The sequence below is a fragment of the Lepidochelys kempii genome, chromosome 3, assembly GCF_965140265.1.
Source record: "Lepidochelys kempii isolate rLepKem1 chromosome 3, rLepKem1.hap2, whole genome shotgun sequence".
Taxonomy (NCBI): Eukaryota; Metazoa; Chordata; order Testudines; family Cheloniidae; genus Lepidochelys; species Lepidochelys kempii.
Genome location: NC_133258.1, coordinates 154,549,598 through 154,576,984, shown reverse-complemented (window position 1 = coordinate 154,576,984; position 27,387 = coordinate 154,549,598). Strand labels below are relative to the sequence as shown.

Genomic DNA, 27,387 nt, shown 5'->3' with positions numbered 1-27,387 from the left:
GGTTCTCATTTAGGGAGGCAGAATACAAGTAATTAAATCAGACCAGAATGCTTGAATAAGCAATCCTTTATCACACAAAGAAAAGCCATGGGATCTTTAATGAACACAAGGAAGCTAAGTTGTAAGTCTCAATTGGAAGTCAGCACCTCCAGCAGCACAGTGATCACGCTGGATCAGTGCGGATGCAAGGAAGCGTGACACATATAAAACTCCAATAATCACTTATTGCAGAAACCTGTTTACTTAGAGATCATCCATTCCAGCACTGACCCAACCTAATCCTTCTTGCTTCGAGATATGACCGGTTCCCAGTAAGCAGCAGCACTAGCTGTCAGTACACCAATACAGACTACTATAACGACTGTAGCAAATTTCATTTATCACCTCACTTCTAGTAAGGTTTAGATGTAGTAGGCAAAATGTGATACTCCAATTTCACGTTGTTACAGTACAGCAGATGTGGTTTTGAAACCTACTCTAGCTACAGATATTTGTAGGGCAGTGCCAAGTGCATGACGCATGGAACTCTTCTCCAGAAGGCATGCTCAGACAGCCAAGAGAAATGTGTCTTCATGGAATTCAGCAATAAGCGAAACCAAGACGAAGGTCATCACAGCAAGCCCAAGATTCCCTATAGCTTTCACTTTGGTGCATCTATCATTGGCTTCATGACTACAAAAGAACACAAGCCCACATCTGGCTCACAGAAACCCATAGATGTAGTAGTAGTCCGAAACCCAATAAGCCAACTCACACACCAAAATTAAGTGTGCCAACTCAGAGTTATCAGTAAGTGTAGTCTGAGAAAATGCCGCCTCTATACATTTACACTTGTGGGATAAGTGCACTGAGTCTGCAAGCCAGGAATCTTCTGAGCAGAGCGTCAACTGGGCCAACTCATACCATAATACAGGGTTCCCAGGGTATAAAATGGGGAGCAGCCTCAACTGCCTTTTTGTTCTTTCCACTAATTCAGAAATTCTTAACCTGAAGAAAGATGAGATTCCAAAAGTTGCAAAGGCAGTGGCAGGGATTATACAGCGACAACACCCTTCACCAAAAGCCACTTACTGATAAGTATCTCAAGGTAGCCTCCCCTTTTAACACCCTGGGAACCCTGCACATGGGCCAGAGGTGGAAAATGGTCTCAACAGACATTGTTGTGTAAGATTTCAAGTTCATATTCCCAGGTGCTGTATCTCTGGGGAATTGGAACATATGAAGGCCACCGCAGAGAAAAGCCAGGACACCAGATTTAAGAATCTACAAAAAAAGCAGGATTAATTTTACAGAAATGCTAAAACAAGAGCACCCAAACCTTGCCCAACTGAGAGCTGCAAGAGCAACTTCTCATGACCCAAGGATCTGCACCTAACTGGCAAAAATTGGAGATACCTCCTCTTAAATACAGAGATGAAGGCAGTAGTAGTCCTAGTCCTAGTATGCAATACCCTATCTCCATCTAAGCACTGTGCGCTAGGACCAGTAAAAAGCTAATGAGATGCATTTTGTTCAAGGAATGCTATTTGTTATTGAATTTCTCCTCAGAAGTAACCAGTGTAGAACCCTATCTTCCCTGCTAAAGTGCAAGGTTTAGTATTGATAAATATAAAACCGGAACAGGGACTAGGATGATGTTTCATAGACCACTCACCTTTGTTACAGACATTTCTGTTTGAAGTGCCATGGTCTTTTGAACGTCCCTTATCAAGCATACATGAGATTCAGCGGTGTTCAAGGACTAACATGGGAAGAAAAGAAACAGTCCACATCATTTTAACACACCACTGTGACTCATGAAGCTACTTCAACAGGTTAGAAATAACTCAGCAGGCATTATCAGTAAAGTGAAATTTCGGTTACTTCAGGAAAGCAGCTGCTTTGCTTTTCCCCAAGTCACCAGATTCCTATGCCTTTCAAGGGAACTTGTTCAGGTAATGGAGGACCTTCAACTGAAGCTTAAATGACAAACACCAGTTTTCACGTTGCTGAAATGGAGTGCTCAACAATGCCTGTTGGAACAACAGCAGGAAATACCCCCAACATTAGCTATATTGTATTTAATAAAAGAAAGCAGGATCAAAATTTCCTTTCAGACAGCTGTACTGAAGGCACTGAACACACCACAGAAAAGAGTGGCTTTACCTCGCTACGCAAGTCCAAATTAAAAATTCCTCCATTCAGAGAGTAGTTGGGAGTTTGTGTTACATGCTTACAAAACATTAGGTTCCAAATCAAGTAGGCTTTACATACCACTCTCTCAATGATGGGTTGTAAGGTGTTTCCATACACAAGCAGTAACGACTGCTTGTCGGAGCAAAATGCAGCTGCTAGAATAGGGACTGGTTTTGGTGTGGCATCACTGTCCTTTCCAGACGTTGCTATCTGGATAGTACAATTTGATGTTAAGGGCTTTTTGCAGTATCTGAAAAGAAATGATTTAATCAAAACAGATTTAGCTAAAAACAATAATACTTTGCATTTCTAGAGCACCTTCTGTCAGCTCTCCAATCAACTCAATCTCAACAGTTTATAATTTTAAAGGTGGATTAAGTGAGGCTCAAGGAGGTTAAGCAACTTGTCTAATGTGATAGTCAATAGCAGAGCTAAGTGTAGAATGCAAGAAACTAATTTTCACAGTCCTCTGCTCTAACCACTAGATAACAGTCTCCCAGTGTTACATATGCAAGGTGCCAACTTTATAGAACACAATTTCTGAGAAACAAGCATCGTGTATTTTTTAAATACCAACTTACCCATTTAAGATGTGTTCAAATAAATGCAACTGTCCATCTCTGCATACAACTGCTAACTTCACCGGCTGAAAGTCACAACATATGGTTTTTATTAGATCAGAGAACAAACTTCCAGTCATTGATACATCATGAGAAATTAACATATGCTACTATGGTAGGAACTTAAAGTAAAGCTACTGAAGTACCACGGATATGGGCAATCCTACTAAAATGGCTTGGGCTCAAGTGGAGAGGCATAGGTTTGGTACCTGTTTAATAAAGCAAGATTTTCAGCATATATACATGGAGGCTGTTTCTATAGAAGAACATGTATGCGAGGCAGCAAGTCAGCCATACATGCCTCTTTGGCCAATTAACGGGTATACATATAATATATCATATTCTGTCTGAGATCTCTACAGTAATGGGTGAAAAAGTAGAAAACTTGGCTTGACGTAGTGCATTTTAAGAAGGAAAGTGAATGATGTAGGAAAGAGCATTGTGGCTTAAATAGAGACTGAAATGTTATTGAACTTGCTTCAGATGTGTCATCTGTGAATAAGATGTGTTTCAACTCCCCGATTCTTTTATGTAGAAGTTTCCCGCAGAACATCGTAATGTGCTAAAAATCTGACTTATGGAATGCATATCTGATACAACATATTAAATTGTAATTCATTCAAAATTCAGTGGGATTGTCCTTGCCTCCTCATTTCAGGAAAACCATGGCAATACCTGAACCCTACTTCGGAAAGAAACATGCTTATTTTGTGCTACAAGATGTGGCAAGTAACTGATTGATAATAAATTGTTTCAATTTTATAAGTCAGTTAACATTTTCACATTATTAACAAGAATGCTGAAAAACATTTAAGGGAGGGAAGTCTGAATGCTGTTACTGTGTAGCTCCCTAGTCTGTAACATCAGTTCTCAAACAAACCCATTAATTCGCATTCAACATTCATCCTTGCTTACCACACACCGAAGTGTTTTCTTCCAACATTAACAAGAAATCAGCACTGAAAACTTGAAACCAAAACGTACAAGTGCAAACTACTTCTCTTACCTCCTCTTTGCTTTCTGACACTGTTAGGTCAATAAAGACTGGCTCATCTGTAACAGTAAAAGACATCACAGCATTCTTGTCTTTCCTATCTGATCTGATCTGCCTGGAGACACAAATAGCACATATTTAGTGTAGTAAGAAAAAACATTAATTACTCTGCTACCCTCTGCATCATCACTGAAGGAGAGCACAATATTATAAATTCCCTAAACAGTGACCATCTACAACCCAGCTCTATGTGGATTAATTTAACTATTAAAAAGTGTTTTAACTATTCAAAGCTGACCATGCCAATCATATTAAGTTCTCTTAAACTCCTAAGTGTTCTAGCCCCAAACCGTAAACTACTTTAAAAAAAAAAAAAAACAAACACCAAACACTTAGGCAAGATTCTTGTACAAAACTATCCAAGTGCAAAGAAAATGTGAATTTTTAAACACACACTTTTTTAAAAAGACACTAAGAGCAAAGAAGTCAGTCATGTAACATGCTCATAGCATGTATTATAGTCCTGAGTAGGGTCTACAGGTAGCATGCTCAGACACAGCCAAGGAAATTCACATCCTCATTTGATTGTCAGTGAATTGAAACCACAGTTGAATCATCATTGCATCAAACCAGAATAACCCTCTGTTTATCTATGAGCAACAGAATACAATTAATACTTTTGTGAAAAGTTTATGCTCAAACTGAGTATCAACAGATTGTCACAAGAAAAGCCTACATACCATACACTGAGTAACCGGTCACGTGCTGCTCCAGACAAGAAATAGAGTCCTGTAATTCCATCGAAGGGCTGACTTTCATTCGGAGGTCGTACCGTGGTGAACATTAATGATGAAACTGCTGTTGCATGGCCTGTGAAATTCTAGAGGAAATGAAATTTTACTTGTGATGGGATGGTGAGGAGCAGTCATATAGTAAAATTTTGATGTTTAAGCTGCGACGAGGAACATTATGCAAGCTGCACAGGTCAAATCCAAGTATTACAGAATAAGTCAAGACATTTCTGCAGTGTTTTCAGTTAGAACTAGAATCCAGCTGCCTTGAGTTTATAAATCATGATATTCATGGAGAGAGAAATGAAAGAGGTTACACAAGGAAAAGAGAGACTAATAGGTGGAATTTCAGGTTGGGGAAAAAAATTGAGAGAGAAAGAAGTCATCCTCCCCAACAACCTTCTATATTTTACAAAGTCCCCTGTGGGACTACCCAGTGAGGCAGTGTTACACAGGCAGTGCTGTTACTGCCCAAAGTTACTTCCCCGTCTATTCATCTTCTCATGGGGCTTACAAGAAAACAGACTCCCGTTTTCATTTTCTGCCTACAGTTGAGCATTCTGGTCAGTCAATGCACCTACTATTTTTAATTGGAGATTACCAGCGAATAATTAAGTTCCATGTGTTTAGACCAGGTTTTTGTCTGTGTACCAAACAGGACGTTTGCTACTATGCCTCCCAACCTGTTTAGGTAACAGATTAATAATGTAACCGGCTACATTAAGATTGGAAAGATGCTGTCTGAAGTCTAATAGCACTGGGTCTCTGCTGAATGCTGCTGGCAGAGTCCATTGTCACATCTGAAAGGAGCTGGTTCGGTCTATTTTTACATCTCTATAGTCAGAATTAGGAGAACACGCAAAAAATGCATCCAGTGTAAAGGAACCATATGAAGCTTATGTTAATATTGGCTTGCACAGGGGCTACTGACAGCACACTAAAACACAGCCAAGGAATTTAGTGTCCTCATTCAACTGTCAGCAAGTCAAACCACAGTGTGAAGGTATCATCATAGCAGCAACTTCCAGTAGCCCCTGGACTGACAATTATTTCTTTATACTCAACACAACTGGGACATGTTGCATCAGGAAATACTAGCCACACAAGGTCAGTTTAATCAGGGAAGGATTTTTTTAGATCCAGTATTAAAAAAATTCACTTACTCTGTAGACTTCTTTGGTCTCCAGGTCCCACAATTTGATAGTTCGACCAGCTGAAAGTAACATCTTTCCATCTGGGCTGATGCACAGGCAGCTAACACTGCTGTTGTCTCCTTTCCATTTGCTAGATTTTTGTTTGCAAGGGAACAGAGGAAGGTGAGAAAGGAAAGGGACACCAGTTAATACATCTCAAACTCAGAGCAGCAATGTTGAAGAGGCTAAGAAAAATGCAATAGATTTAAGAAGCTACAAGTTGTGTCACAGCAATTAGTTGTTTCTCCCCCCACAACCAAAGCCGTTTACACACAAAATTATTAATGTGCATCAACTGACTGCCCCAAAGTCCTCTACACCCAAAACAGATGTAGCATGGGGCACAGTAGTACATGATTCCTACTGCACTAGACCCCAGAAAGTGTGCTCAACTTGTTCTGGACAGACTCTCCCAACAGTGTAATTCTGCTGTGTGCCATTATTGAGGCTTAGTTCATTAAAGGACTTTTGTTAACATTTTCACATTAAGGTGAATAAAGGTGTTATAAAAGCGTCAAACGTTGCCATGTACACTTGTCTCCACCAGGAACTAGTTAGTGACCAACACGCTTCACACAGGCCACTAAATTGCAAGAGGAGTTCATTCAGTGTAAGAAGTGACCCATGCAACCCATCATAAACATTTGGTTCAGTGTTACAATTTTAAGACCATTTTTTCTGAAATGCTTCAATGCAATATTCACAAGATTGAATATCTTCAAAACCATGCTAGTTTATTCTACACTATCCTTGACAATCCAACAGAAAAGTCTAAATGGAACAGGTTTCATTGCCTGTATATTTCACAGGTAATGATATGTTCAACAGAGTTCTTTGGTTTCATATGCTCTTCCAAAGAGGAAAAGGACAAGACTAAGCAAACAGCATCCAAATTGACACTTATCTATTTAAATATTCTGCTCTGGGCCCATGTAAAAAATTTTAAACCAATAAATATAAAATATGTCTAAAAATCATAAGTTACTATTTAAAGATTCCTGCCATATAAAATATTTAGATATGAAACTATACAGCAAGGAAGAGCTATATTGTGATACTGATGACACATAGCAAAGATGCAGTCAGACAATAAGCAGCTACAGCAGGTGAGACAGAAGAGCAGAAGTTTTCCACTGCTCTTTTGGGTAGGTTTGGTATTTAACCCCCTTCTCTAACACTGCTTCCTTCCCCCCCCCCCCCCCCCCCCCCCCCCCCCAAAAAAGCATTTCAGTGTATATACCCATTCAATGCTTTAATTTCTTACCAAAAGAAGTGAGGAAGTTTCCTGCTGTTCTGTGTCTGATCTTTCCGATTTTGAAAGATGTGTTATTGGGCAGTGTTTCCCCTTGGAATTAGTAAAATGGATACCCACCGGGATCACAGAGTCAATATTCATATCAGTGGAGATTTCAAAACATATTTCAAGTGGGTTGTTTTAATACAGTTTCACAATCTTTGTTTAAAAGGACGAAATTTGAACTCCATTTTAAGAAGTTTAAAGTAGTTTCAAGTGCCATACCTGTCCCTAGATCATTCTAGGAGGACCCTTGACAGTTTGACAATCACCTTTTTCTAGGTCTTGAAAAAAAATGTTTCTCTGCCCCGTTACTGTGTGAAATACTCCAAAAAACCAGGGGAAACAGGGAAAATTCTTGTACCTTAGAGCTATCAACTACACAAAGTAAATACAACAGGATAAAGAAAAATATTTTTTTCCAGTTTTCAATCACAGTAACATTAAGTGTGACTTGTAACAACTGCAGGTAAGGGATTTTCAGACAGAACTGTGATTTTTATGTGGTTGGTGTGCCTTCAGTTTATATATTCTAATTAAGTAAATTTCTTCTGTAGTTATCTACAAAGGCAGATAACTGCAGGGAACATGGTTTCTTTCAAACGTTAAAGGCAACCATTGTTAAATGCTTTGAGCAGCTACTGAGACACTGAATACAGGTCACATGATAAACCCCACCGATGAACAATCCGGCCCCTAGCGGTGATTTTTCAAGGCATCTCCAAATCCACAGGTTGCACTGATCAAAGTACTGTGTTGGTTCCAGCGATGGAGCTACAAAAACAAGACTTTAGCTAATATTGCTTCCATGCAAGTCATCTAAATCAAACATCCTGTGGTAATTTTGGCTTAGTGAGCTACTGAGAACTCAGTGACAAACAGACTCAGGGCAATCCACTGAGATCAATGCTACCATAAGGAAATTCTTTAAGGAACAAATACACGAATACAGATCAGTTCCCACTGAGCATGAGCAACCCAGCCCCTTCTGGGGGAGCCAAAAAGTCATCCAGGGAAGAGAAAGACAACTTCCTCTTCTGACAAGATTTTTTAAATTTAGCATTAAACCAAGCAGAGACCTATCCGCACAGTACTAATCAATCATTAGATGGCGGTGCTTTCGCAGATTCCCAAAAACAATAGTTGTGGATTCCAGTGAAAGAATTAGGAGAAACATACAGGCTTCCTGCTGCATTAACAACTGAACTATCTGAGAAGAGATGGGCTGAGAGACTTACTGAGAACAAAAAATCTTCTATAACCACCTACTTTTACTTATAACTGTTAAGTTATTTCACCACAACACTGAGGGTTTTTAATTATGTCTACTCAGAACTCTCTTAATCTTTTGTAAGAAGTCAACTATTCTGTTTAAACTATTAAAGACAATTATTTCAGGGAAATGGCACAGAAGAATAAAATTTACAGGTCACCATATTTGAGTGTACATCTATACTGCAGTGAGGGATGTGAATGGCAGCTTATGTTGACATACCCACACCAGCTGTACTCTAGCTAGCTTGCTAAAAATAGAAGAGAGGACACAGTGGTGAGAGCTTCAATGCAAGCTGCAGAGGCAAATATGTACTCAGGGGAGTCAGGCAGGCTTGTGAAGCCCACACCACGGCATCCTCCCTTCTAGTTTCAGTGAGCTAGCTCGAATACAGCTAGTGCCAGTAGATCTACAGAAGCTGGCACTCACTGTCCTGGCTGCAATGCAGACATACCCTGAGAATTTCCTTTCAAAACACACCTGGCTAGATTCTGTGCAGTACCACCCACGAGGCGCACACCAGGGAAAAGGAGGGCAAAGGCTGCTTTATGCTACCTTTGTCTCTTTCAGATTCTGGGCTGCTGCAGGACTGAAATGGCTCAAGCAGCCCTGGGTGGTTCTGTAACTTATGGCAGCCTCCCCAGTGCTAAATAAGTGCTATGCAGCAGCTTAGAATCTGTGCAGCACCTAGCACTATGGGAACACCTCCTCCTCCCACCCCTATACACTGGGATATGTAGTACAGAGCTACCTGCACCGATGCCATGTTGTCAGAGCGGCATATAGCAGCAAAAGGAGAGAGGCCAAATCAGTCCCACCCTCTCTTACTAAGATCACTTCACAGAGACTCACTCCCCATTCCAGATAAGTTTCATAATTCCCAACACACACCAGCACATTGGCAAAGCCTTTATATCATTTTCTGTACTCTAAACAATTGTGAGCTAGATATTGAAAGAATGACCGTACCAGCTGACAAGACGACAACAGTGGTCAAACAAAGGAACCAGAGCGATTTTAAAGACAATACAGCACTACACTGACTGAGATGCAGAATCTGAGACATCCTGTCACGACCTAAGGCTGTGTCCACACATGCATTTTTCTTCCAATTCCCACTGGTGGTAACGCTAGAATAGTCTGCTGCTGGCAAGTCTGCACTAGCACTTCTACCCTTGCCACCACCAGTGGAGCTCCACCAACGATAATGCAATGTTACAAGTGTCCTACTGAGTGCTAGCTTTATCAAAGACGGCACTTCGAAGTCAAGAGGATATGGTTTGTGTTTTAATTTTCAAAGCAGATTTTGCAAAATTAAAAAAGAAACAAATGGCTACTCTGGCCCTCTAGCAATTGCTGCCTTCAGCTTTTGTTTTACACTATTACAATCAGCACCAGCCTGCTCAGACAGCCAAGAGGAAGTTGTCCCCACTGCACATCAGTAGTGAGCGAAACCAAGTGGGTATCATCATAGCAAGGCATTCTGCTTAATGAATGGGCAAAGACTACTGATTTAACAAACGCTACAGTGTCAGGATATCAGTTCCTGACTTTACACCATGGTGCGAGAACGCCCTTTGGATTCCGAAGGTAAAATTTTCAAAAGTGCGTAAGTGACATAGCAGTTTAAACATCACACTCACTTTTCCAAAGATTCCAGACTTAGCATGTCAAAAAAGCAAGTAGTAAAAGAGTGCTTGGGGAAAAAAAAAAAAAATCCACAGGCCATGCCCATGAAACACAACAAACCAACAGTGGTGAGGACTGCATAGCTGTCGGCATCATTTGCACATTCTTGTGCCTGATAAGATTTTCAAATCAGCCAGCCACAAACAGCAGTGGTAGGAAAGCCATGGACAATGATGAACCCAGCACAACAATGGCAGGTCATAGGGCAGGAGCCCACTCATCTGTAGCTGAGCATGGTTCCAGTGGTCACATACCTCCTGTGCTGTAACAGGAGAATAGATGTGGTCCTTAGAAGATAGATACTGATGTTGAACAAAATGAAATACAAACACAACAATAGGCGGGGTTGATCCAATAGATAAGTACCTGGGATATGCTGGAGTGCATGTGATGATGATGATGTTGTGATTCATATGATGTCTTATTGTGCTACTTTTGGTCAATGTGAACTACCACGTCAACCAGAAAATACCATCTGCAGAACGAGTCATTCCAAAAAGAACTTCACTTGGAGAGAATTCACAAGATGGCCAGCTCACCACTCCCTCCCTGCTCTGTACCGAATCGCAGCAGCGATAGTGGAATGGGGGGAAAAGAAGTGGTGCCTGAGAAACTACAGGAGGGCAAATGAGGGTGTCTTAAGCATGTAGGTAATTGGATACCAGGTCATGTTAAATAGGTCATTTTTCCCCAGCCATACAACCACTCATCCCTGTCAGGGGTCTGGAATGGCAGGGTGTTTGTGGATGGCTCAGCATCTAAGAACACAATAGCCTTCAAGTAATATCACCTGCAGCAGAGAGAGGACTGCACAATACAGCTCAGGAAGGAATGGCAAATGTGGATTTAAACCACCTTTGCATTCCCTGATCTGCTCTGGCTGTGCAAAAGGCTTGGTCAGTCCCCCTGGTGTATGGTTAGAACTGTCTGAAGACTTCTCTAATCTTTAATGACTGCTAACTTCTGTAAGAGGCTCATGAAGCTGCTCAGGTTCATGCATGTATTCTACCTTACCCAAACCCATATCCCACTATGCTGGCTCTAGAGGATTCCCATAAACTGATGTGACTCTCCCATGGCTAGTCAGTCATTTTCAGACTGCTTTCTTCTGGTGCTGATGTGCAAAGCTGCTTCACCACAAAAGAAAATGTGGCCCAATCTATGGGTTTTAGCCAATGCCCACTGAAGTGAACAGAACTCTTTCCATTCACTTCAGCGGGATGTGCATCAGCATCCAACCATAGCACAAGAATATCATCTTGACTGTCTCATGATCACATGAGCCTGAAACTCAATCAGTTTTGGATATTAAGTTTTACTGCAAATAATTTATTGCAAACAGGACTATTGTGTGTTTCAAAGAGTATCAGGTTTGTTTGGGGTTAAGGGCAAAACACATTTTTGATTTAGGAGTTCAAGTCCTATTTTCAAAATGAGGTAGCAGCCTAAGTGCCCAAGTCACTTCTGAAAACAGTATTTGAGCTCCTAAATCATTTAGGGCACTTGAAAATTTTACCCTAAATAGCTATTGTAGAGACATCTCACAAGAGTCTACTATTCTGCTGCTGAAAGCCAACAGACATTTCTATGGACTCAGAAAAATTAGTGAACTCCATCGGTTTTGTAGCAGCCGTAAACCGAGGCACTGTGTACACACAGTTGAGATGTTTGGTCAAATCTATGCAAATCACCTTTGATGAACACTTGTTAATCCATTTAAGAGTGACTGATGTTGATTTAATATAAGTCAATTCCTTACTGACGTATCAATTTAAGTTTACATTGGTGAGGAATATTCTTAAGTTAAATTAATATAATTCACTCAAACCAATTTAAGAGTATACACTCAAGGGGATTTATCAGTAAGTACAACTTTCACAATTAGACAAGGCTTGAGACAGACAACGCAAGACAGATAAAAACAAGAGTTTTAACAATGGTCAAGCTTTTATACAGAAAGTTTCAGCAGCAGATAAAAAGCCTTCTCATGCACCTGAACTCACCCTCTCAATCTTACATTGCGTGGTGGCTGAGTTACAACAGTGCAACAGGAAACAGAAACAAACACACATGAGGCTATTAAACCAAGAGGATGCTGGAGTATAGAAAGTAGTTGTCCCATGGACTGAGGAATTCCATCAAATTTAGTTCTGAGAATGTTTTCAGCAGTAGTCAGGCTAAAAGGGCATTTTTGTGCATTACTTAAAAGAAAGGCTTACACAACCTTTCACATTTTGTGATGTCTGTCTCCCACAACCAGATTCCACACCAATGTAGCAATCCTACCATACATACTGCTGAAGTCAGAGCAACCAATGAACTATTGAACACTATGCCAATAGTGAAGTTCCATGATGTTCTGTAAAACTGTGTAATATACTTACTGTTTCATCAGAGAGGAAAAAGCCTCCTTTTAAGATTTCCTACTTTTTAAAGCTGGTTCTGTTTCAAAGGTTTCAGTTCTAGCAAGAAATGAGGTTAACTTGTCTTGTCTATATTACCTGGGGTGACCACTAGCTGCAGTGTAAGCCATTTTACAAATCTGCCATGGACTGCCACAGTTGCATACAGTCTACACTAGCTAGAACAGACATTCAGCATCATTTCCCTCACTAGCGTGAACAAAAGCACCAACTCCTTATGTATACTACAGACAGGTTATGCACTAGCATGGTTGCCTGACAGTTAGTGATATCCATAATCTAACATCGACAATCTTAACTGTGGCATACAACTGTACAAGCATATGGTTGTGTATAATGCAGACAATCTGACAGGCTGCCAGCTACTGTACCTTACTGGAAATGATCTGTGACAATATTGCTACCCCAGCTGCTTTCCACACAGCATACAATAGAACAAGAGCCAATTAAGATTGCTGTCATGGGCATATTTCAGAGATGTTTAAATATTTAGCCCTTTTATACTAGAACGTATGTGTTTTGTTGTGGTTACATATTAGCAATTTAATCTATGAATTTTCTGCAATGGTCTTACCACTTCAATAGTTTTCAGTTCAGACCTTCAAAAAAAAAAAAAATGGGTGCCAAATGGGTGCCTGAGGTTATGCTCTGAATCTGTATTTAAACATCCAAACAAGTGGTCTGACTTTCAGAAGCAACGAGCGCTCACCCAATGAAGTCAGCAGGAGATGCTGGGCATTCAATATTTTTGAAAATCTTGGCCTGCATTTCAAAAGGCTGACACGGATTTACATAACTACGTGACTGTGAAATACTAGATGAAGACAGTGTACTGCACAGCACATTTTAGAGTTTCAACAGACCTACTTTAGAATACAAGAACATGTTCTAAATTAAATGCTTGTGAAATCTGGTTTTGTGAAGACAGCCTAAACACAGTTCTGAATAAAAGACAGACAAAACCTTTTCCATAACTGGTGTTCACCAAATGTGGAATGGACATGAGCAAGCACTCGAAGAATTCAAATGTATATTTTTGCTGAGACTTGTGATAAGAATGTCTGATATTTTTTATAATTGATTTTGTAGAAATGCCAGACCCAATCATTTTCTTGGCATAGAGCATCCTTTATGCCCTTAACAGAGCCACAACAGCCCCCCTTCGAAGCCCAGCAGAGTGACAGTTTTCCCTTCAGCACAGAAGACTGGCTACCAGCCCCTACTGGCATGAAGCTCAGTGTCCAAACGCCTTGCATAGCAAAATATGGCACCTCCAACTAGACCTGACCAAAATGCTTTGATGAGGGGAAAAAGGGCATGTGTAAAAGAAATGCTGACACTACTGACTGCAGACCAGTCTCACTCACCACTTCACTTTGCAGGTCTGTGTGTTCCATTCCACAATGTGTTTGTCTTCTGAACAACTATATAAACAACCATTGTCCTGGTGCCACCGTACACAGTTTATTCTATTGTCGTGACCACCATCCTACAAGAGAAACAAAAGGTTTAATTGTTAATGGGCAAATGAAGAGGGCCTTGGCTAACGAGTTTTTGTGCAATTAGCATACAGAACAGGCCACTTTTGGGAAGCTAAATCAGGTTATGGAAAATATGAAAAGGGTTATTCACTCAAACAGAGAGACGGGACTATACTGCAGTTTTAAGCTGGTCTCACAAACATACATCTAGATGCTAGAAATGTAAGTGGTTACACCTTTAAAAGTCTTTAAGTAATGTAAGGTTTAGTGAGAGAATTCAAGCTGGCTAGCACTTTAAAGTCACAGATAAAGAAAACCATCCCCCTCCTCATCACATCAACATAAATACAGCCCAAACAGCCTTCTGAATAAACTATGCATCTTGCTTGCCTGCTTCCCTGACCATACAGATATCTCTCAGATGGACACCTCAGAGCCTGCCTGTCCAAACAAGCTGCTAAATAAGTGCCATTTCCTTGTATTGAGCACTTCAGAAGGAGCCATCACTAGACCAGACCCGACCCGACCCAAGGACTCAGCAAGAAACATCAGCCACCTCTCTTGTCCATCAAGTGATCAAAATGGCTGCAAGCTCACAGGCCTAGAAAACAACTGGATGGGCATAACTAAACACTCTAATGAATATCTCAACATTAAATAGAGTCTAGACCAAACAAGGAAGAAAATGGGGACTGTCACAATGTAATCTTTAAAGGCAGCTAAATCTGATACTCTACACAAGGAGTTTTTTGATCAGGGGCAGAAAAGAAAGAGAAAAGGCAGGAGGATGAAAACCAGAGGCACTAGCAGAAGGGTTTCCAGCTCTGAGATTTTAGAGAAGGTTGGGGTTGTGACATTCTATACCTTAGGAGAGCGTCCTGTAACCCCCCATATTCATTTTTATATAATTGTGATCTTACATATAAAGCATGTATTGTAAGGTATCAGGGGAAAGGTTATGATCAGTTGAAAGTAATTTCTCTATCCATATATGTATATCATTAATGCATATGAAATTATGAGAATTGTATTGTATGGTTGTCACTGAAACCTGGTTGCTTCAGTGACAACCATACAACACAATTCTCATAACTTCATATGTAAGAGAATGTAAGTTGGGAAATCAGCCAGATATTAGCTCCCCAGAGACAACAGCAAGGAAAGTAGTCAATCAACCCATCAACAACCATTGTCCAGCAAGGGAGCTACAATGCAATGACTCACCTGCATGACGCCACACCAGGGGAATTGCTCAGACCCTTGCCTGGAGACTCCGGCTCATAGGACTCAGGGTATAAAACAGACCCAGGCCCAGCATGTGGCCCCTTTCTCCTTCACCCAACCATGCTGCAAGCAACAAGGACACTCTGAAGACTCCAACTGAGAGGACTTGCCCAGATTTCAAGGGTGAAATCTGTGTACTATGAACTGCAATATCCAGTGGGGGGTGAGAAAAACTACTTAGTCTAGCTGTTGCTCAGTCTAATAGGGGTGAGAATTTAGACTGTGTGTTTATATTTTATTTCTTTTGGTAACTAAATCTAATTTTTTGCCTATGACTTAAAATCAATCTTTTATAGTCAATAAATCTGTTTTATTGTTTATCTTTACCAATGAGTTTGTATAAAGTGTGTGGCAAATCTGCTCAGGTTTTGCAAATGCACATTCCATTGATGAAGTAGTGAACCGATTAATAAATTTGCACTGCTCATCTTGAGCAGTGCAAGACGGTATATTCCTAAGATGCAGTGCTGGGAGCTGAGGGAATTTGGCTCTGGTGCCTTTCTCTGTGTGATTCGTGAGTGGCTCTGGGAGCATTCATGCAATATAGCTGGGTGTGGGGCTCCACATGCTGTTGTGCTGAACGATAACAGCAACTGGAGGTGTTTGCTGCTGGTCACTAGCAAGGCACTGTGAGAGGCAGCCCAGGCTGGAGAGAGCTCAGGGGGCACAGTGGTCCCACAGTCCCAGGCTGCACCCCAGAGATCCCATCACAGGGCTCATTAGTCAAGTCATTGAATAATCCTGGCATCATGTGTCCCAAACATGGGAGTTTATCAGTGTGGGGAAAAAATGCACTGGATTATACTTAATCTGAGACCTCGTATTAGAACTCAAGTGGCTACCAAAGGAGCAACAACAGCATCTAACTAAGACTGTTCTAACCAGAATGAGGGGATGAAACACATGCCTAGAAAAGTTTTGTAAGAGCATCGCTAATCCACTTGTAGTCATAATTTGAGTTTCTTGTAAATTTACCGAATTTTACTATTTAATTCAGCACCAGCCTGCTCAGACAGCCAAGACGAAAATGTCTTCACTGCAAGTCAGCAGTGAGCGAAACCAAGTAAGTATCATCACAGCAAGACATTATGCTTAAATATGGGCAGAGAAAATTTTTAATTTGATATATTTCAAAACCAAAAATAACTTTTCAGTTATGAAAGAGTGAGGAATGTTCTTGCAATTCTAAATATCTTTTTTTTAAATAATGACACCCCAAATACAAGCCACTATTCTGTTACTAACAAAAGAAAAATGGTGAACATTTCTGTGGACCCATCAAAAAACATGAACTTTGTGGCTAAAATAAAGACATGCCACCAGCAAAGTTTCAGCATTCACCATATCAATTTTAAGCTAATGTTGTTAAACCAGTACCCAACTTAACAAGGCACACAGATGCTTTCCCATATGTAATACATACACACAGTGCATCAATGCCACATGACTAATAGTCTAGAACCAGGAGCAGGAAATCAGTCTTGTATGTCTATTCCAAATTATTAACACTGATATCAACCATTATATTCCTTTCTTTTGTTACAAATCAAGGCTAAATGAAAAGGAAGAGAAGAGGTGATGTTAAGAAGGAAAAATGACAGCAGGATGGAACCATCACTTGATGGGTTTGGGAAAACCATATGCTGAGAATATAAGGACTCACATAAGACTTTATATGGAAAGCTAAGTCTGTGATTCACGCTTTTATACAAAAGCCAACATGCCAGGACAAGTAGCATCTCCATGCTAGCCAAAGCAATTTTTTTTTTTAATTCTCAGACACAGAATATTGTCTAATTGTTGAAGACGCAATACACCCAAGACGAATTTCATGGTGTCTAAATCCTTACTATTCTCTTGAGTTAAAAGGAACTCAAGAATTACAAATGTACATGTAATCGTATGATGTTGTGCTAGCCTAGAAAAAGTAATTCCTCAGCCTATACATACTAGCAACACTAGAAGTAGAGTCATTCTGACATTCTTGTGGATACTACATGCCCATTCATATGTGTAACTACATAACCATGCAGAATTTAAAACTTTGTTAAACTAGCTTAGCCCACCCCTTTGAGCAACAGATATGACCTTACAAATATGCAGAAAGATTGATGTGATGCTTACTAGTTTGCTCTGTAATTCTCCTTTAACTGTGCTGTATAATAAAATACTGCCAACCGCTGTACCAATAGCCAACAGGTCAAACTGTTCACCAGCTTCTGCAGCTTCAGATTTCCTTTTTTTCCTCTGAGGACCCTCCTGAAAAGAGATTGGGAGCAGGGTTAAAAAAAAAGGTAACAAGTTAGTCTGGTCAGCTTCCCCAAATAAGGGTTCCGTAACCCTAGAGTTCAAACACAATTGGGAACAAATGTGTGTAAATTCTAGTGTAGACAGGACACGATCATGTTTTAATATGTCAACTAAAAGGGTTACAAATCTTAGTGTACACAAACCCAAAGATAGTCTGGTGCTCCATGAAGAAAATCCCAAGGTAATTTTCTAGTCTTTGCTTTATTCCCAGAGCCAGGCTGAAAGGTAGAACACGGAGTATGCTTCATCCCCAAAGGGGAAGATCAAAACCATAACAGAATTTAGCATTTCTATAGTACTTTTCATTTTTAAAAGCACTTTACAAACATTAAATAAATCTTCAACTCTCCTGAGAGGAAAGTGCTATTTCCACTTTACAGTTGGGGAAAATTAGGACAACACAGTGATTTGCCCAAGGCCACAAAGGAACACAGTATCCGAACAGGCATTATATCTCATAGTTCCTGGCTCCCACGCTCAGACCATTCTTTAATCCCTTGCACTCTCAGTTTGAGAGCCACTGACAATCTCTACACAGAGTTTCAGCCTGTCCTCTTTGGCCAGAAGTGTGGTGGGATGGCCAGGTTAGGTAAATGAAATCAGTTTTTCAGGATGCCAAACCATAAAGAATAGAGGAGGAAAGGCCGCCGCCACCACCACCACACTTCTGCTCACAAGGGTTTAATGTCAGACTGTGTTCATACTCACCTCTTTAAGGGCTTCAGAAGAACAAAGCAGCCCCAACCGCAAGCAAAAGGAAAACATTTTTCTGCCGAGTTTGTTGTACCTTATGTAGACACTCGGTCATCTCAGATTTCATTTTTAAAAACTTTCTATCCACAGACACAAAATGATGTTTCCTCTACAGAACAGGGTATCTGCACTAATGCACTGCCAGGAAGCGCAAAAAGGACTCCTTGTGGGCTTAAAAGAAGAGCAGCCAACTCTGTGACAGCCTTGCTGCTCCACCTACATAGGTGTGATTCTTACATTACAATAGGTGACATGCAGCATGTAATTAGTTTGTGCCCAAGCCCGAAGATATGAGAGCCGCAGGGCATCTGGAAGCTTACACATTTAAGTTTTGAATTTTAAACAATGCAACCCCCCCCCAAAAAAAAAAAAAAAAAAGAGAGAGAGACAGACTTTGGATCCTTGAAGATACAGTACTTTAAAAACTTTTGATGCAGGGCTAAATGTAGGATATTTGGCAAGCAAAAATAGAATAATTTTAGCTGAAGTTAACTCTATGCCAGTTTAAAAAATATCTAACTCCATTCCAAAAGCTTTCAAATAAAGCCAAACCTAAGTAGAAAGCTGAGGTCTTTGCTTGTCAGGAACATACTTTCAGGCTTCATTTTCAGAGACAAAGGAAGAGTTTTTAAAAAAATGCATCAAAAACATGAGTGCAGCAAAAACTATAACACACCTCCCAAAGCACGTTCATACCTGGAACTAAACATTTCAAAGTAGGTCTAATGCATGTTAATCTAGGTTTAAAGTCATGATCAATACTAGGTCTGAACATTAAACCAACTAACTAAACTTGTTTGGAGACAGTCACATTAAAGCTGTGTTTAAACACAGTTCTTTGGTCAGTGAAGATCAGGCCTATGTTTGCACTGGATGCCCAGATAGTACCAGAAGACCCTAAACACTATCTGCATTTACTAATACTCTTTCATACTAAAGATGAACTGCAAAGGAAAAATGAAACCAGTTAAACACAGATGGGTGCTGAAAACCCTTTCCCCTTGAAATAGCAAGCAACCAGCCATCAGCACAGAAGCACCTACTAATCTATCCTCCCTCCCATCACCTCTTCCCCCCTCCCCCACCATTCCAGACCACATTACAAATACAAGCAAGTCTTACCGAAGTCCATCCAACTCATAGCATTTCTGATGTCACAGAATGAGCAAGCCAGGTAGTAGCAAAGATTCTCCAAAGGGAACTTGTTTTTAAGTTACCTTATATCTTTGCTGAAATGCTCCCAAAAGCCTGGCTAATGAGGGCATTTGGGTATGGTGACTTTGGAATAAAAGGTGCTAAACAAACATGAGAATTAGATATTGATCTAGAAAGTGCCTCACTCACACCCTTCCAAAAAAAATCCATAGAACTAAAATACAAACCAGTCTTAGGTCCTGGTCCTGCAATGATCACCACATGGCAATATCTCTTATTAACTTCACTGCAACCCAACACGGAGCTCACTGCAGAATCAGGGCCTTAAGATACCAGACAACATCTAGGCTTTCACGTGCAAGACACAGAACTTGATCCTGCCACGTACGAGTGCCTTACTGTTTTTTCAGATGCTAGGGATTGAAGAAATATTTAGAATTAATTTATGATTTTGACTGAGGAATATTAGTATTTTAATTAAAGCAGTTATGGTAAAATAATTTGATTTGTTTCTTTTAAGAGGGCATGCTTTTCCCTAATATCCTCACATAAAAAGTAGATTTTTATAAGGGTCTGTTTCAGGGAGACTTTCTACTGACCAGCACTTTAAGAAAATAGTGTCACCATAACAAAAGCTAAAATACCTCCCACACTACAAGCACATATACAGAGATTAGGGAGATGTGTGCTCCAAGCAGCTATCACAGAGCTAGGAATTCCCAGGATTAGAGTTCAAGATCCTACCAATTTCTATAACTCATCCCCATACTGGCCAAAAAACGTGTGGTCATCATTGAAGTGGCAAGAGTCCAGAACATACTCTGCCTTTGTGTAAGTGGAACCTGGCCAAACACCACCTAGAGGCATCTACTGGCATATGGAAAAGGAGTACTTGTGGCACCTTAGAGACTAACCAATTTATTTGAACATAAGCTGTCGTGAGCTACAGCTCACTTCATCAGATGCATACTGTGGAAAATGTAGAAGATCTTTTTATATACACACAAAGCATGAAAAAATACCTCCTCCCACCCCACTCTCCTGCTGGTAATAGCTTATCTAAAGTGATCACTCTCCTTACAATGCGTGTGATAATCAAGTTGGGCATATGATTGTTCTTAAAGCATATGACACATGAGCAGAAAACAGCAAGCTTTCCAGTGCAAAAAAACCAAAACTTATGTTACAAGCATCCTTTAGTTGGTTCACCTACCAGAGCTTTAAGCTTTTTTTTATTTCCCTGCTCATTCAATCTGAGCCAAACCAACAAGTTGCAAAGCTACACAGAATAAATACTGCAAGATATGAAAAGTTACCAATTCCACAAGAGAACATGCTGAAATCTAAGTAATGCTCAGAGTTTAACATGTTAAGAGATAATTAGCACTAAGATGTGACCCAGTGTTCGACAAAGTTCCTCACACAAGATAAAAAGCCCCGTCTACACCTAGATTTTAAAAACATGTTAGCCCTCTTCTGAAGAACCATTTTCAAACATAGATCTTGCTAGAAAGCTGCTTAAGAAGCTCATGTACACATTGTATCATGCCAGGACACCATGTTATAACAATGTTTGAAAGCTATATTACAGGTTATAACATACTTTGGGTCCATCCACACAGGCAAAACCAAATCTGTGCTACGAAATGGTGTCCCAACATACAATATACTAGGTGAGAGAGCCCTGCAGTTTCTTCAGTCAGCACAGATACCAAATTATAAATATGGTTTTCAAAAGTGTGTTATAATTGAGCAAATTAAAGTACAGGACAATAAGTTAGGAGATCTGAACTACTTCTCTCTGCCACAGAAATCCTGTGTCCTTGGGCAATTCACAATCTCTCTGATTTCCCAAGCAGTAACATGGGATAATACTCAGGAGTACTCTCAGAATAAATTAAACAAGTATGTAAAGCACTTTGAAATCCTTATACAGATGTTATAGAAATACACACTATAATATTGTTACGCCCTGTCTATACTACTAGCCAGGGGAAACTGTACTTTCTGAACAAGAACAAGGTTCAAATACTGTTTTTATCCTTTAAAAAAAAAAATGGCTGAGGTGGTGCCTTCAAATCTCAGTATAGATAGGCCCTAACTGAGCTAGTGCCTTGTTGTTTGAATTCTGATCACACCTTTGGTTTGGTAATGAACTGTAAAAAATAGACAAATGCTCTGAAATTCAACACTGGAATTTCCAAGTTCCAGAATGACTGCTCTGAGTGAAATCACTGAATGTTACTCATACCTATTTAAAGCATTCCTGAATCCTGGAAAAATTTCCCTCCACGAACGACTTGCAAAGAGCAAAAATGGTGAGGCGGATATTATCCGAAAAGGAAAGACTGAATTCTACATAAATTAATAGTGTATGAATTCCTAATGCCATTACTCTTTCCTTAAGAGTATCTTACCAATAGAGCGGATACGAAGGACAGCATGTTGCAAATATGATTCATTCTTTGAGCAAGGCATACTTACAGCTATTACACATACACACAGTTCAAATTAATTTACTTGGCTAATACAAACCTATTTCAGAAGAACTACCTGTCAGCCAAATCATTCTGTCACAGCCACAGATGAGAATGGCTTACCCAAATGCTTCCCTCCACCCCCAATTATCTGGATCAGATATTTCTGATTACACAAGCATTTTGGATAAATGGGTCTGTACTAGGTATATGTCAAAAGTGTCCCGCAGATACAATAAATCATTGTTCCTGAGTTCTTTTCCTAGCTTCGGACACTGGGTGACCTTGGGCAAGACACATACTCCCTTCATCAGTTTCCCCAACCTGTAAAAGTAGAAAATGCTTACCTACATCACAAAGGGGCTGGAAGTCTTAGTGTAATAATGACACGTTTCAGAGTAGCAGCCGTGTTAGTCTGTATTCGCAAAAAGAAAAGGAGTACTTGTGGCACCTTAGAGACTAACCAATTTATTTGAGCATGAGCTTTCGTGAGCTACAGCTCACTTCATCGGAAAGCTCATGCTCAAATAAATTGGTTAGTCTCTAAGGTGCCACAAGTACTCCTTTTCTTTTAGTGCAATAACACCTCTAAAGTGCTTATTGGCTCGCTACTGAAAGACACCACAGGTGTTATTGTGGCATATATAAAGTAGGCACAGACAAAGCACCATACACATAGCGACTGTAAACTCTGTGTAAAGAGGACACACAACACCAGCTTGGGCCACCCAAGGACTGCCTCACCACTAGGTGCACACACGATGGGAGGTAAGATTCCCCCATCCCATGCTCTCCCCACCCGCAAGCCTGGGCTCATCAGTAATTCTTCCCTTCCCCCACGGGCTTGCCCGCACTGGCCCCCCTCGCTGGAGCGGTCCACCGGAAGGGGACCCTGTCGGCCCCACCACCCCTAGCCTCGGCCCGAGCGGGGTGGGTGCCCCACGTGCGCTGCCGGGGGCCCGTCTGCCGTCGCGCTGCCCGGCAGGGTGCTGCGGGCAGGAGGCGGGAGGCCTGCAGGAAATGGGGGGAGGGGGCTGTGACCGCGTCCCCGTCACACGGGGGCTGTTCCCGGCTGTAGGGGGGGCTCCTCCTCCCCCCCCCCCGCACTCGGGGCCTGCTGGCTGCTCTCCCCGGGGAAGCCACATGGTGCCGGGGCGGCGCAGGCCCGGCCCCGCACTGGGCGAGCGGGCCATGCGGTGCGGGCGGCGGCCCCCCCGGCCCGGCCCGGCGCGGCCCCACGTTCCCTCCCGCCCCGGTACCTTGCTCGGGGGCTGGCGGCCCCCCGGTGGGGCCCAGGCCAGGCAGGTGCAGGAGGCGCTGAGGTGGGCGGAGGGCACGTACTCGTGCTGCAGGCGGCTGCTCGGTGTGTCCCACACCCGCAGGCGCCCGTCGGGGCCGCACAGCGCCAGGGAGCGGCGGCCGCGCGGGGAGAAGGCGCAGGGGGCCCGCGGGGCGTCCCCGCCACACGCTGCTCCGGCCGCCGCCATGGCGCTCTGGGCCCGGCCTCTGCTCCAGGCCAGCGGCGCCGCGGCCACGTGTTTCCGCCCCGCGCAGGCGCACTGGCCGGGGACGGGCTCCCCCTGCGCCGCTCCTCCCCTCCGCTGCACGGCGCGCGGTGGGGTGGGGAGGGCTGAGTGCGGGAGGAGAGGGAGTCTGGGGGCGGGAGGTGAGCGTGGCAGGAGAGGGAGTAGTGGGGGGGGGGGGAGGCTGAGTGTGGCAGGAGAGGGGGTGTGATGTGTGTTCAAATAGTATTTTGAGGCTGGTGGGGGGAGGGTTATGAGAGTATCAAGGGTGAAAGATGGTGTCCTGGGGGCTGAATATATGACAGCTTGGGGAGATACTTTCTGTGTGCTGGGTTTTTGTTTTGTTTTTGTTTTTTCTTTTTTTTGGGGGGGTGGGGTGTCAAGAGATGTATGACAAGCTTTTTTTAAAAAGGTTTTTTAAGGCTTCTAATTTTGCAGGCCTGTCAAATGTAGGATATAATGTGACTGTACCAAGCAATGCCTGGGACATCATTGTTGCATATTAATTTTATTAAGATTCATCTCGTTGTTAGATACTGGGAAAGAGTAAATACTGCAGAAACATCTGCTTTCTCTCTGCCAGAACTGATCAAAGGATTCATAGATTCCAAGGCCAGAAGGTATCCGTGTGATCATCTAGTGCAGGGATCAGCAGCCTTTGGCATGCGGCCCGCCAGAGAAAGCCCCTGGCGGGCCAGGCCGGTTTGTTTGGCCGATCGTGGCTCCCACTGGCATCCCAGGCCAATGGGGGCTGTGGAAAGGGCAGCCAGCACATCCCTCAACCCGCGCCGCTTCCCGCAGCCCCCATCGGCCTGGAGCAGTGAACCGCAGCCAGTGGGACCTGTGATTAGCCAAAACTGCAGATGCTGCAGGTAAACAAACCGGCTGGCCTGGCAGCACACTAGGGGCTTTTCCTGGTGGGCCACATGCCAAAGGTTGCCAATCCCTGATCTAGTGCGACTTCTTGTGTAACACAGGCCATAGAAAGTCTCCAAAGTAATTCTTAGAGCGGAGCTTTTAGAAAAACATCCAATCTTGAGCCAAGTATTAAATATTTGTTCCTAGACATATACATTCCCATTTAGTTAAATCAAAACACATATTGTTTTCTTGCACATAGCTTACCAAACAATTCAGTGACCTGTCCTCTTCGTTATTTAACACTCCCCCAACTTTTGTGTCATCACCAAACTTTCGGTGATGTTTTTATGTTTTCGTTCAGGTCATTAGTAAAAATGTTAAATAGCATAAGGCAAAGAACTGGTCCCTGTGGGAGCCCACTAGAAACACACCTGTCTATGATGTTTCCCTGTTTTTAATTACATTTTGAGACCAATCTGCCATTTTTTAATCCATTTAATGTGTGCCATGCTAATTTTATATTGTTCTAGTTTTTTAATCAAAATGTCATGCAGTACTAAGTCAAATGCCTTACAGAAGTTGAGAGAGACAAAGTCTTTTTATTTTGGATCAACTTATGTTGGTGGAAGGTACAAAGCTTTCGAGCTTCAGGTCTGGGGAAGGTACAGAAGTCTAAGTATATTACATCAACACCAAACTTGTAATCTTATAAAAAAAAGATACCAAGTTAGTTTGACAGGATCTGTTTTCCATAAACCCATGTAGATTGGCATTAATTATATTACTCTCCTGCATTAATTGAGTTCTGTATTAGCTGCTCCATTATCCTATGGGAGTGATAGGAAATAGAAAATACAGCCTGGATATCAGAAAAAAAGTCTTGGGCAGTGGGGTCTATTAAAATGCAACATAGTTTCCCATAGGTAGTGGTGGAAGTCCCGGTGGTTAAGATATTTTAAGCAAGAATGGAAAAAGCACTAGAAAGTGTAATCTAGAGATCAATCCTTTACTTACAGGGAGGCAGACTAGATGATCTGAGTGATTTTTCTTCTGTAATTTCTCTAATTAGCTTATTTCCCCTGATTATTAGGGCAGTGCATTGCAAATTGTTGTATCAGGCCAGGTCTACATATAAACAGGGGTGTGAAAAGGTGTGATTCCTGACCAACATAGCTGTGCTGGCAGAAGCCTCCTAATGTAGACACAGTTATAACTGTAAAACTATGCTTTTGCTAGTCTAATTTATTTCACCTGGTGTTGTTTTGGAGGGGGTGGGGGGAATGCATAGTGGTGGTGCTAGAATAAACTATGCTTGCAAAAGTACAATGCTGCTGATTCAAGCTGCAAACACACTAGGAGCACTTCGCTACTACAGTTAAGCTTTCCAAATGTAAACCTGATTAATTTTCATTTATGATTATCATAATTCAGTACACTGTAAACAATTATTTTTTAAAAGTACATTTCAGATGCATCACCAGATTTTCAGGATGCATATTAAATATATACATAGTCCTTTCTATACTGTACCCATTACATATCTTCTATATTCCCCTTGTGGCACATACAGTCAGAAGAAGCATAAGAGAAGTACTTCCTTGCAAATGTAAATTTTTTCATACCCTCTCATTTAATAATTCTTGTCTACTTCCTTTAACGTAGGGAAAATTAATACGATAAAAAAAATGAAAATATTGCTAATGACTAATGTGTCTCTATCATAAATAGTTTTCCACAGAAGAGGGGAGCAGGAAAAGCCCAGAAACCTGTTCTGAATGTAAACATATTTATAGTCTGTAAGTATAAATGTATAATGACTTATGTTCAGCATTAAAACCATGCATATCTCACAGCCAGAAGATCTTCAAGAGCTATTAACATGATTATCTGTTTGATTTACAGCAATGGAAATATGGTAGTCACTTTACAGAAACATGAGAAAAGACAACCAGTAACATTTTCAAAAGTGCCTTTAAAAACAGGACTTGGGCTCATAAGTCACATAGGTGCTTTTGAAAATTTTACTCAAGGTCTGTGTCCCATAGGGATGATGGCAAGGGATGAGAAAGTACATAATAGTTTACAGTAACAATATAAGAATTCACTCTGGGCCTGTGTACATCTTATGATTCTGATGCAAATAATAAAGCTTTGAATTTTTTTCCTCAGTGAAGTAACTGACTTCTAAACAACACAGCAGAAATTAATTTTACGGAAGGATTTAGAGGATGGGAGGAGGAGGGAGGATGGATTGTTAAACGAGTTTCTCTTAGTTTTAGGTTTTCAGCTATTGTTTTTTGAAATAGACACATGCCATCAGTGGATTCCCATTGTCTTCCCTCTTTTAGGCTCTAGTCCTGCAGTGAGCTCCCTGTGGTCCCACGGTCCATCCACACTGAGCTCATTGCAGATGGGGGCCTTATAATTCATTCTGAAAAATAAAGACAATGTTCCAGCATAAACAAAAACCTTAAATCTTCAGAAAACGTAGTCAATCCCTGACTTCCGGCCTAGTGATTTTGCAGTTGTTCCTTCTTCACCATTATGCATTGTAAATGTAAACAAGCTTCTAGACAAAGTTATATTCAAATTTACAACATATTGTAATTTTCTTTTGATTGTATGTTTTTGAAAAATATTAAATTGCAGCAGCATATCTGCCTTACCTATGTTTTGTGCCAAACTGTTTTGCTAAAATAAACTTACAGTATAGTTTGTTTAAATCAAAATGTTATGTTTCATGTTTTTGTCTGGCTGAACAAGAAGCCAGATTTTAACTATATTCATTCAAATTAGTTGTTACTTCCAAGGTATGTTTTTTGTTTTCTTGTTTTGGGGGGGGAAGGGGTGTGTGGCAGCAACTATAAGAGGGTAAAATACATAATAATCTTAGCATTCATATAGCAATTTTTTATCAAAATACTTTAACTGGATTTTGATTAATGTTTGTAATCTTCAGGACAGATTTGAGAGTCAGTTATTCCCCCTTTTTATAGATGGGAATGTTTATGGGATTGTATTTCAAATCCTTCCAAATCTCGTTTACTTAAGAACATAAGAACTGACATACTGGGTCAGACCAAAGGTCCAT

At 41.2% G+C, this 27,387-nt stretch overlaps 1 protein-coding gene and 4 non-coding genes across 6 annotated transcripts in view; all 5 read right to left on the bottom strand.

Annotated features, from left to right (window-relative positions):
• WDR43 (WD repeat domain 43) overlaps nt 1-23,455 on the bottom strand; it is a 35,499-nt gene extending 12,044 nt beyond the window's left edge. For both annotated transcript variants that reach the window (XM_073338623.1, XM_073338624.1), the window contains exons 1-9: nt 23,172-23,455; nt 17,342-17,476; nt 13,820-13,941; nt 5,744-5,864; nt 4,530-4,669; nt 3,802-3,904; nt 2,757-2,821; nt 2,254-2,425; nt 1,655-1,741 (exon numbers count right to left, since the gene is read on the bottom strand). In XM_073338623.1, the coding sequence (XP_073194724.1) occupies nt 1,655-1,741; nt 2,254-2,425; nt 2,757-2,821; nt 3,802-3,904; nt 4,530-4,669; nt 5,744-5,864; nt 13,820-13,941; nt 17,342-17,476; nt 23,172-23,399 (1,173 nt within the window). In that variant the 5' untranslated portion in view covers nt 23,400-23,455. The remainder of the gene's footprint in view (nt 1-1,654; nt 1,742-2,253; nt 2,426-2,756; nt 2,822-3,801; nt 3,905-4,529; nt 4,670-5,743; nt 5,865-13,819; nt 13,942-17,341; nt 17,477-23,171) is intronic.
• LOC140909837 (small nucleolar RNA SNORD53/SNORD92) lies at nt 542-619 on the bottom strand. The gene has a single exon (XR_012158373.1). It is a non-coding gene; the product is annotated as a small nucleolar RNA SNORD53/SNORD92 (small nucleolar RNA).
• On the bottom strand, nt 4,335-4,414 carry LOC140909840 (small nucleolar RNA SNORD53/SNORD92). The gene has a single exon (XR_012158376.1). It is a non-coding gene; the product is annotated as a small nucleolar RNA SNORD53/SNORD92 (small nucleolar RNA).
• On the bottom strand, nt 9,740-9,817 carry LOC140909839 (small nucleolar RNA SNORD53/SNORD92). Its single transcript, XR_012158375.1, has one exon. It is a non-coding gene; the product is annotated as a small nucleolar RNA SNORD53/SNORD92 (small nucleolar RNA).
• On the bottom strand, nt 16,222-16,299 carry LOC140909838 (small nucleolar RNA SNORD53/SNORD92). The gene has a single exon (XR_012158374.1). It is a non-coding gene; the product is annotated as a small nucleolar RNA SNORD53/SNORD92 (small nucleolar RNA).
• Nucleotides 23,456-27,387: the final 3,932 nt, after the last annotated feature.